General features: G+C 43.1%; 1 protein-coding gene across 2 annotated transcripts; it reads right to left on the bottom strand.

The window, feature by feature from the left end:
* Positions 1 to 1699: 1699 nt before the first annotated feature.
* Positions 1700 to 6931, bottom strand: CTLA4 (cytotoxic T-lymphocyte associated protein 4; the record flags this gene model as incomplete). 2 transcript variants are annotated; one of them, XM_081242387.1, is made up of 4 exons in its annotated part: positions 1700 to 2070; positions 3337 to 3446; positions 3905 to 4252; positions 6823 to 6931. In XM_081242387.1, the coding sequence occupies 4 exons, from the start codon at positions 6929 to 6931 to the stop codon at positions 1966 to 1968; spliced, it is 672 nt and encodes a 223-aa protein (XP_081098513.1). In that variant the 3' UTR covers positions 1700 to 1965. The 2 variants fall into 2 exon arrangements, with proteins under 2 accessions (XP_081098513.1, XP_081098514.1); XM_081242388.1 differs by lacking the exon at positions 3337 to 3446.
* Between the last annotated feature and the right edge of the window lie 3347 nt (positions 6932 to 10278).

Genomic DNA, 10278 nt, shown 5'->3' with positions numbered 1-10278 from the left:
CTTTCTGGAATGCTCACTATGTGCTCTCTCATTTGTTTGTTAGCACTTGCTTGCAAAAAAAAAGAGAGAGTTTTAGTGAGCAAGAGAGAGAGAGAGCTGCCTAAACATCAATCCTCAAAACCTGAGGGGTCTAAGAAGCACTGAGGAGGCTGTTGGGAGAGCAAACTCCTGGCCCCATTGCCCAAAGGTTCCGATTCAGTGCATCTGAGGTTAAGCGCTTGAATCAGCATTTTTAGGAAGTGATGCAGTTGATTCAATTATAGGTGATCCCTGGCCACCCTGAGAATCGTTGCAGAAAACAACAACAGGATGTGGAGGTCAAGAATGAGGAAACTTAAGTGGAAACCAAGCAGGCTGAGGCTACATACTGGTTAACCAAGAATCACAGAGGGGATGTGTTCCTCACATTTGTGAAAGAGTCCCTCTGGAAGCTGCAAGGGAAAGCTCCGTTTACCACTGAAGCAGAGCAAAACGGCTGCAAGGACCACGGTTGACAACACTGGAGTTGCCATGGCAACTGTAATCAGTGCTCGAGTAGAGCTGGGAAAGGTCTGGGTAAGAAAGAGGGGGTAAAGAACCTGTGCTAAAGAGAACGCTGTGTGATTTATCAAGGGCTGCTGTAGCTGTGGTAGATCGCTTCATATCCCAAACAGTGGGGAAGCAATCAAAAGGGCAGAGGATGAATTCCTTCCAAGAATGGCTTGCAGGTAAAGGGCTGATTCATGAAGCATTATTTGCCCTTTTGGGTTTTTTCGATTTGTTCTCAGTATTTCTAATATTGGAGACTCAACCAACTGCTAAATGAATCAATCAAAAATAAACTCAAACACAATACTCACGTATAAGGAACGTCAAAAACAACTCTGGAAAACGACCACCACAGATTTTTATTTAATTAAAAATATTATACATGTTGTTGCATTTTCACAGAAAATATCAAGTTAAAAAACACCAACAGTGTTAGTTTTCAGAGACCTTCGCATCCTATTCTGCCATCTGCTGCTTTTTTCTGTCTGTGGCATTAACCATGTGTAAGGAATTGGGGCCCCCATGGAACTGGATCTTCCTTGAGGTTTATAACCACAAGACTCCTGAAATGAGCCATTTTCTCGACGATGATGGTGCTCTATCAAGTTAACTCAGATACCACCAGCTTTGGCTTCCTTGCAAACCAGTGGAAGGAGTTGGCATAAAAGCCCAAAGCCCATGCCAACACCAATTCAGCCCAACATGTCTGCAAGAATCAGCTATGACCTTATCCAGTTTCCAGGCCAGTTGGCAAGTGACCTTGTACTCTACCTGGTGTATTAGTGTCCTGAGTCTCTCCACAAAACTTCCCCTGAACCCATGGTGGGAAGACACTGCCATATAGTGTTTATACTCAAACTACCAGCAAATACACAAAAGCACATGTGACCCCCATGCACAATACTATCAAATAAAAAATACATATTGTTACAATACAACCTTTGGAATCACTGGCTAAAATATAGCCATGTGAGTATTTTTTAAGTCTTTATGTAATTATATATTTGTTAAGAAAAATAATACAGCATAAAAATTTTACTTGAAAACATCATTTCAGCTATAAACTTCTCACAGGTAAATACAAGATGTATACAATACCATCCTCGCTCTTACTTCTTCCTTTGCTTTCTTGGGACTGTACCATTCCCTAACGTATGTCCTTGACTCCACATTGTAACGCTGCATCCCCATATTGCTCCCAAGTGATGCTTTTACTAAAATTGGATCAGATGTGACAGAACCAGCCCGGCTCTGTTTTTCTGCTCCTTTGTTTTAAACTGTAGTACGCTTAATTTGGGTTCTGCATCCTGCTTTATATCAAAGAGAGATGAATCCCCCAAAATACACAAACAAACAAAAATAGCTGGATAGCAAAAAGTTAGAATTGCCTCAGCTCTTACAAATTGGAAAATAGTCTTTTTTCTTCATAATGGTCTCTCAATTGATGGGAATGAAATAAGGCTGAAATTGCTTTTCACATTCTGGCTCTGTTGGGGGCATTTTCACATAGACCCCTGTGGTAAGAGGGCTTCTTTTCTTTAGCTGCCAAACATAAAAAGAAACAGTAATTAGTATTGAGGAATACAGAAGCTGCTTCTAACTATAATAGGATTCAACAAATATTGGGTCCCTACCCCACTGAAAAATAGATGTTCACAACATACAGAATTATAAGCCCCAGGAGATTTTCTTGATTCAGCTATTAAAATTAATTTCAGGTAAATAACTCTGTGCTACTGACTTAAGATAGAAATCATTTTCCCTGACTGGGAGATAGCAGAAAGAAATGTCAAGAAAGCTTTAGAAAGAATACCCAAAATGCCTGTGATAATTGACTGGATCTTGTTTGTGAGGGGATGAGCTTGATAAGATAATAAACTTCAATTATTCTCTTTGCGAGCAGTATGTCTCATCTCTACTCCTCACATACTCTTTATTACTTTTTTCTCGGTCCACATTAGTTCCCAGTTTTTATCACCTCAGTAAATTGAGGTCTAGTCTACTAGTTAGTGTGGCACTTTGTCGCAAATGAGGTAGAAAGAAGCCACAGCAACAGAACAGACTGAGTAGAGGATCTTGGAATAGAGTATAGGGGTGTGGGAGGGAGAGAGGGAGGGAGTAAGGGAGTGGAAGAGAAGGGGAGGGAGAGGTTTATGAATGGCAAAGCCAGCCTCAGGCAAAGGAGGTTGCAAGCTACTGTCAGAAATCTCGACAGAAGTCCGAATTCCATACCTCTGCTTCTTCTACAACAACTGTAGTAAATGAAAGCTGGGTTCTAATTTACTGGGCTGGAGAAGAGCATAAGGCTTGCCAGTCGAGCAGACTGGGTAACAGGGAGCCCTGGGCATGTGTTACATGGACTCCTACAGCTTGGTCAAGTAAGGCTCAAGTAGGGAGGCACAGAGAGATGCCTTCCAGGTAAAGTAGAGGGACATTAACCACCCCTGTGGTCTTCTCCAGCAGCATTTTGCCCAACCTAATCTTATGTTTCAGGGTTATTAACTTAAGTACAATTGTCATGAAGATAAAGAGCAAAACAGCTGCTCCGTGTTGTTCAGCTACTCAAAATGAAACCCTGTGCAAAATCACACAAACATTCAATGTCAAACACACTCATATAAAATATTAGTCATCCTGAAACCTCACAGGCCAATGCCAAGGGTTCTAGTGTGTTCTTTACCACTGTCCTTCCTCTTCTTCATTTGTTGCTTCATCTCAAGAAAACTCGACTCCACAGCATCATTTGCCCAGTTGTTATCACTAAAGGTATTCTGACCAAGGATGGTGCGTTGTCGGCACTGCACTCACCATTTTGCTCAAAGAAACAGCTGTGATGAGGAAGCTGTAGAAAAACAACCCTGAACTAACTGCTGCCAGGATCCAGAGGAGGAAATCAGAATCCGGGCATGGTTCTGGATCTGCAACAGAGAACAAAGCAGAGCTTCCCTGAGATGCTTTCTAAATTCTAGGGCAGTACTCCCCCCATTGGTAAGAGAAGGAAAATGTTCAAGCTTCCAGACCTTGATGTCCACCCCTAATTGGAATCGCTGGACCCCGGGTAAGTCTGACCATTGGGGCTACTTGGCCAGGAGTTTCAGATCAAAGGCCAAGGCCAAATTTCATGCTGGGTATCACTCCAATGTGAGTGCCCCAACCCGCCGGGAGGAAAAATACCTTCTCCAGCTCATTTTATTTTATAAACAGAATGCCGTTTGCCTCGCCACCCATCCTGAGTAGGACTACCATGCAGTATGCCAGAGAACTCTTAAAGAGAATTCCCACAATCCTAAACATGAACGACCTGAAATCAAGGAGCAAAACTGTTGGCACACAAAGAAGAGACAGCAGTGCAAAAGGCGTGGTCAGTCATGCTCACCAATGACATAAACTTGGGTTCCATTGCCCATGCCCACATAGTAGGGCGGCGGGTACATGAGCTCCACCTTGCAGATGTAGAGCCCGGAGTCCGTGGCCCTCAGCCCTTGGATGGTGAGGTTCACTTTGTTCCCACTGGAGGTGCCAGTGCAAGTGGAATCCTCCAGGAAGGTCAGCTCATCCTCCACCATGTAGGTCGCAGCGCAGACTTCATTCAGCTGGCCGCCTGCCTTCCGCAACACCGTCACCCGGACCTCGGCGGCTTTGCCTGACGACCCATATTCACAGACGAAGCTGGCAACACCCCGACTGCTGGCCAGCACCACTGCGGGCTGGGCCACGTGCACCCCTAAAGCAGGAAAACCAAAGGGAACTCAATGAACTCATGCTCACCCATGACCAGGTCCAGGCAAAACCCTCGGGCCGGGCAAAGTTGATCTTTGATGGCCCCCTCCAGTTTCACCTGTCAGCCTTTCTCTCCCCCCATCAACAAGCCTATCACCCTCCCCTACCCCTTTCCTTCTCCACCCACTCCAACACCCCCTCCGTCTTGCCACTGTCTTCCAGTTACTCTCCATGAAGGTGCTTCCTTATTGGAAAACAGTGCCTTGAAGGCAGTTGGTTGTGGCATGAAGAACACTGATACAACAAACAGAAGGGTTGGCTCTACCATGAAATAGGTGATTTGGGGAAAGCCATGCCTCCCCCGTGGGCTTCATTTTTCCCTCACATGCAAAAGAGGGGATTAGATCAGATGACATCAGAGTGACTTCCCACTCTGGTATTCTAAGGTTATGATAGAGCTGTAGGACCTATAAGAGTAGTAGGGGAACGTTTAGAGGCTGAGGTATAGAGTCTTGCTTTATCCCTCAAAGTATACCTTAATAACCTCTACCCACATTGATCTGGCCCTGGACCTCAACCGCCCCCAAGGAGCTGAGCCTTGGCTTACGGTGCCGGCCGCCCCCTTCCCTGCATTATTACCAGAGAATGAGGGATGCTGCTTGATAAAGGGAGCCACTGAGCCGAGGGCACCAGGTCATTTCCTCTGTAGGCTGAGGCAACCCTGCTGTTCACTTCTATGGGCTTCCCCTGCCACTGTCATCATCTCTTCCACCGCCCTCTCTCCTTCAGTTGAACACCTTGTGTTTCTTTGTTCTTTTCCCTCTGGCTTCTCCAGGAGAAGGGAGGCCAGCTCTCCATACAAAAGAGCTCACGTCATCTAAAAAATGGTGGCTTCATGACAAATTACTTTCCTGTAACTAACTGGGCCCCTCTCTAGTCAATCAATCACACAAGTGACACTCAAAACTTGGATTGAACCATGTCACTCATTCTGTTCAAACCCTTTCATGCCTTATATACCACTGATTACAAAAACAAATAACATTAACTGTCTCCATAATCTGATCCCAGCTTACCACTCCAATCTGAGCTTCCAGGACAGCTCTTCCTGTGTATAAATCTCTTTATTCTGAAAACATTAGTCCTTTCCCCCAAGCACCTGTAGTAGACAACCTGTGTCCTCAGAAGAGAGAACAATATGGCAGCAGCCATTGCCATGGTTAATCCAGCAGCCCTGGTTGGCTAGACAGTAGTTTTCTTTCCCAACCCTCATTTCTGTCTATCAGAGATGCCCTCTGAGCATCCTTTGTACTATTATAACTCCACTGCAGTACTTAATCAAATTCGGCCCTGTATTAAAGGGTTTTGTGCATTAATCATTTTATTCTGCCCATTTGTTGTGTTGACTCTAAGCTTAAAGAAGACCAAGTTTCCTGCCCTCCCCTGAGGCAAGCTCCCAATTATCACCACCAAATCTGGTTACACAATTTTCCAATATCCACCATGGGAGGATCCCAGTTACAGGTTGAGATAAATTTTCTTAAAAGTAAATTTGATTATTTCTCTGGTATTTAACTTTACATGTTCAAAACATGTAAAATAAGAAAATGTGTATGAATATTTCTTATACAGTGAAAATTAATAATCAAATATCTTTTGAGCATCTACTTTGTATAAACCACATGGTTTTTCAACCGAGAAGGTCTAGAGGGAGAGAAGGTTGAAATTCACCTTCTGGTAAAACGGTCACCATTTTACACCATTGTAACAGACCAGGTATCAACCTCTAAAGTGCTTTATGTCATCTGAAAACTGGGGAATCTGCACCTAAAGTCCAGAGATAAGTCAGGCCGCAATTAAGTATCTTATGCCAAACAGACCTATGGCTCTTTCTTTCTTTCATTTTTTTGTTCTTTCTTTCATTCATTCTTTCTGCCTTTCTTTTTTTTTCATTTTTTTTTGTTTGTTTGTTTTACTACTTCAAATTGCTTTCATTTTTTTAAATAATTAACTAACTATAGAGTTGATTAAGAGGACCTTAAAACCCTGCATTGAGTAAAGAATGCTGAAAGTTTAAACAAGCAGGCTAATCCGTTTATAAAAGTAAATCAGAGGACCTTAAAACCTTGAATTGGGTAGGAAAGAAACTTCCCATAATTTGCCTAAATCAGTGTTCTTTAAAAAGGGAGATGTTGAGCTAACCCTGATTCCAAGCCCAAATGGATTTAGGATGGTGGGTATCTTTTCTCTCTTAAATCACTTAACTTTGCAGTATTTTCTTCTAATCTTATAGAAGTGTCTGAAGTTGCTCATGTCTCCCAGACGAACTCACATGTATTCATTAAGCTCCCACTCCATGCCCAGCAAACTGCTAAGAGCTGTGTCTCTGCTGATTTGCTGCTGCCCGCTGTCCCCTGCCTGCCTTGGAATACAGAGCTGCCCATGCCAGGAGATTGGAGTCTCACCTTTAGCTTCTGGATTTGCTATAAATCACTACCCTTGACTGCTAAAAGGAATGAAACCCAGGTGGGAGAAACACCTCCTCCACCCCCATGCTCCAATAGCCTCACTCACCTTTAGAGAAAACGGGGATGAAGAGAAGAGAAAACAGGGCAGTACAGGGCCAGGTCCTAGAAGCCAGGTCCAGCCGAGCCCCATGACTCTGGAATCCAAAGCAAGCCATGGGTTCAGGTCTTCAGGAAGCAGAGCAAAAACTTTCAGGATCCTGAAGCTTTGAAATGTGTTTGAACCCACACAGAATCAAGGACTTTATATAGCTGGCTTTGATCCCAGGTATGTACTACACATGTGCACACACAGAAGGCACCTGAATTTCTAGCCTTTTTGTTTTGGTTTTACGAGAAAGGAAGCCGTGGGTTTAGCTGTTACGTCGAAAAGATAACCTCAAATACTCAAAGTAAAACTGAACAAAACAAGCCAATCCATGGATGGAAAATGCACTCAATTTGAAACTGAAGCTTCTTGTTCATTTTGAGGATAAGTGGAGACTTGGAGAATTTCCTGGAGTGCAGGAGTCCCACTAAGTCCCAGTTTTATCCCATTGCCTAGGCATATTTTGTGACCCAATTTATTTCATTGACACCCACCCCCCACAAAACTGCTAAGTTGCTGGCTCTCTGAGCCCTTGTGCTAAAGACAGAATTAGTCTGGGCATCATTAATAAAAGCTTTACATTCCACCTGTGAGGCACCATCTTTGCCATGCTTTGCAAATCAGAGTTTATTTCTCCTAGTTCCATTTAAGATTTTTGTTAAGAGAAAATACCAAAATCACAAGAAATAAATTGATCTGCCTCTGTTTTTGCAGATGAGGAAAGAGTTCTGGTGCTCTTGAATACCTTAACTCAACAAAGACAAAACAGAATTGAAGAAGAAAAAGTCAGTGAAAATGATCCAAGAAATTCAAACCTTCCATCAGAGAATAGACTTTTTTTTCCTAATGGGAAGTTTTCAAGCAGAAAATCCAAAGACTGAGGTGAAATATGACTGAAGTTCTTAAATTTATGAAAGTCGCAGACAGAGCAAAGTTCATCCTCTAAGAAAATACTAAGCACTGGAGACTACCCCACTCTTAAAACTGAGGAGTTTTCTTATATTTCAATGATGAAAGACACATTTATTGAGAGCCTATGATATGCCAGAAATTGTGTGCATGTAGGACTGAATGACGACAAAACAAAAACGTAGTCAATGCCTCAAAGGACTTCCAGAAGACCGACACACGAGCAGACAGTATGGTGTTTGCTTCCTGCAGCCCTTCATGGTTTCCCTTGCCCAGACTCCCCAGCACAGCAAAGGAGGCTGTGTAGAGTATGGGCCTGATGCCTCTCTTCTTGGACTATCTTCCAGCATCCCCTCACATGCCCCCTTCCTCTGCTCATCATCTCTCCAACACACCTCCTTCAGGTTTCATCAGCTTAACCAACACTGTTCCTACTGCCTTCTCCCTCCCATTGTCTTGTTTTATCCTCCAGGTGTTAGCTAAGGTGTCACCTCTCTCCTGACCTGCCTCTTTCCCATACTCCTCAAACTCCTTATGTAAGCCTTCAAACCCCACCTGAAATGCCAGCAGGCAGTAACAACTTAAAGGACGCTTACTAAGGGCCACATCCCAGTCTGGGCATTGGAGATACAAAAGTGAAAAACGTATGTTCCTAATCTTGAGAGGAAGCCACAGCAGTCACAAGGCAGACATTTAAACCCATGATCATGAAATTGTGGATAAATGCTGAGGTTGAAGTATTGCTGAAGCCATAAAGGGGCAGAAGCCGTTGGTTCAGGCTGTGGAAGTCAGAAAACGCTTCTCAGAGAAGTAAACGCTGAACTTATTGTTAAGGACGAGGGGCAAGAGGTGGGCATTCAGACCAGAAAAACAACGTGTGCCAGGCTAGAAAGGGCGTAAAGCATTCATTACAGCCAGAGAACAAGCCTGGTATGGGGCTCACCAGTACGTGGAAGACTAGGTTCTTAGTCTTCAATGCACCATGAGGAGCAAATAGGCATGATTAAGTGCACATTTTAGGGAAATTCCCCCAGCACAGGAGGTGGGGTGGTGAGGATGAGTTCAAGGAGGAAGAAGATATAACCAGGAAAACCAGGAAAGAGACTATTGCAATACCACGGGCAACCAGGAATTGGCAAACTGTTTTCTGTAAAGAGTCAGACCATAAATATATTGGGCTTTGCAGGCCAGACAGAGTGGTCTCTGTTGCCACTACTCAACGCTGCTTTGGTAAGGTGAAAGCAATCACAAAGAATATGTAAATGAATGGGCATAGCTGTGTTCCAATAAAACCTTTTTTTTTAATGTCAATCATACCTCAATTAAAAAAAAAATTTACAAAAACAGGTGGAGGCTAGATTTGGCCTCCCGGCCATAGTTTGCCAACTCCAGGTCTAAACTAAGGCAATGACAGCAGTGGTGACAAGGTCCCTATTGGAACTAATCCTCAAGCAGTGAGTGGATGGGGGAGTTTAGGGTGACACCAGATTTATGGCTCGGTGCTGCCAGGAATTGTTCAAATGTTTGTCAAGTTTTATATGATTCAAGTCTCCAAACCATCCTACAAGGCAGGGATTATTGGCTTTCCCAATTTATAGAGGAGAAAACCAAAGCACTGAGAGTTAAGGAGGCTTATCCAATCCCCCATCATTGGTAGGAGAGCCAGGATTTGAAGCCAATGATGCTGTTAATCACTATACTAAAGCAAAGGCTTTGAAGCCAAAGAGAACTGGATTTGAATCCTAGCATGAAGACTTGCTAGCTGTTTATCTGGGGCTAAGGGCCCAATGACCTTCAGAAAATAGCTGCAATTCTATTGCAAGGATTTCATGAGATAATGCATGTAACGTATATAAAAGACCTATTACAGAGACTGGCTACTCAGTAACTAGGAGTCCTTTTTATTACAGAGTCACTGAGAAAAGAGAAGTGTAATTTACTGGAATAGAAAATAGAAGAAGAGCAGATCGGGAAGTGAAGATGATGAGTTCCATTTGGGCATATTGACTTTAAGGTATCCATAGATGGTAACATGGAGACCCTCAAAAGCAATTGCCAATGTGGATCTGGAGCACAGGAGAAAGAGCCAAGCTAGAGATATTAGCTTAGGCAACCATGAAGCCACAGGTAAAAACTTCACAGTGCCAAGGCCCATGATGAGCACACTATAAACATTTTAATAGATAAATGAATGAAAACAGTTTAACATAGAAAGAGATGAGGGTCGTAGTAGAAACTTGTAAAGAACTCTTACCAGCTCCCCTAATTATACATTTATGAAACTATTTCTGCCGAACAACAGTTGTAAAAACCACTGGGTGAAAGAAAGTTGGTGAAAAAGATATATTCACATATATCATCCCATAGATGACTTGATAATTACAAAGGGGAGAAAATAATGGATAAATCTAGCATATACTGCCAAGTGATCAAACTGAAGATCACCTATGATGGGTATTCTGACATCAAGTCCAGATGCAATACACTGAGAAGAACACACCTCTGTAG

Source organism: Mesoplodon bidens, assembly GCF_964165515.1.
Source record: "Mesoplodon bidens genome assembly, chromosome: 8".
Lineage (NCBI taxonomy): Eukaryota > Metazoa > Chordata > Mammalia > Artiodactyla > Ziphiidae > Mesoplodon > Mesoplodon bidens.
The sequence above is the reverse complement of the archived record's forward strand: the minus strand, read 5'-3'. Positions and strand labels throughout refer to the sequence as shown.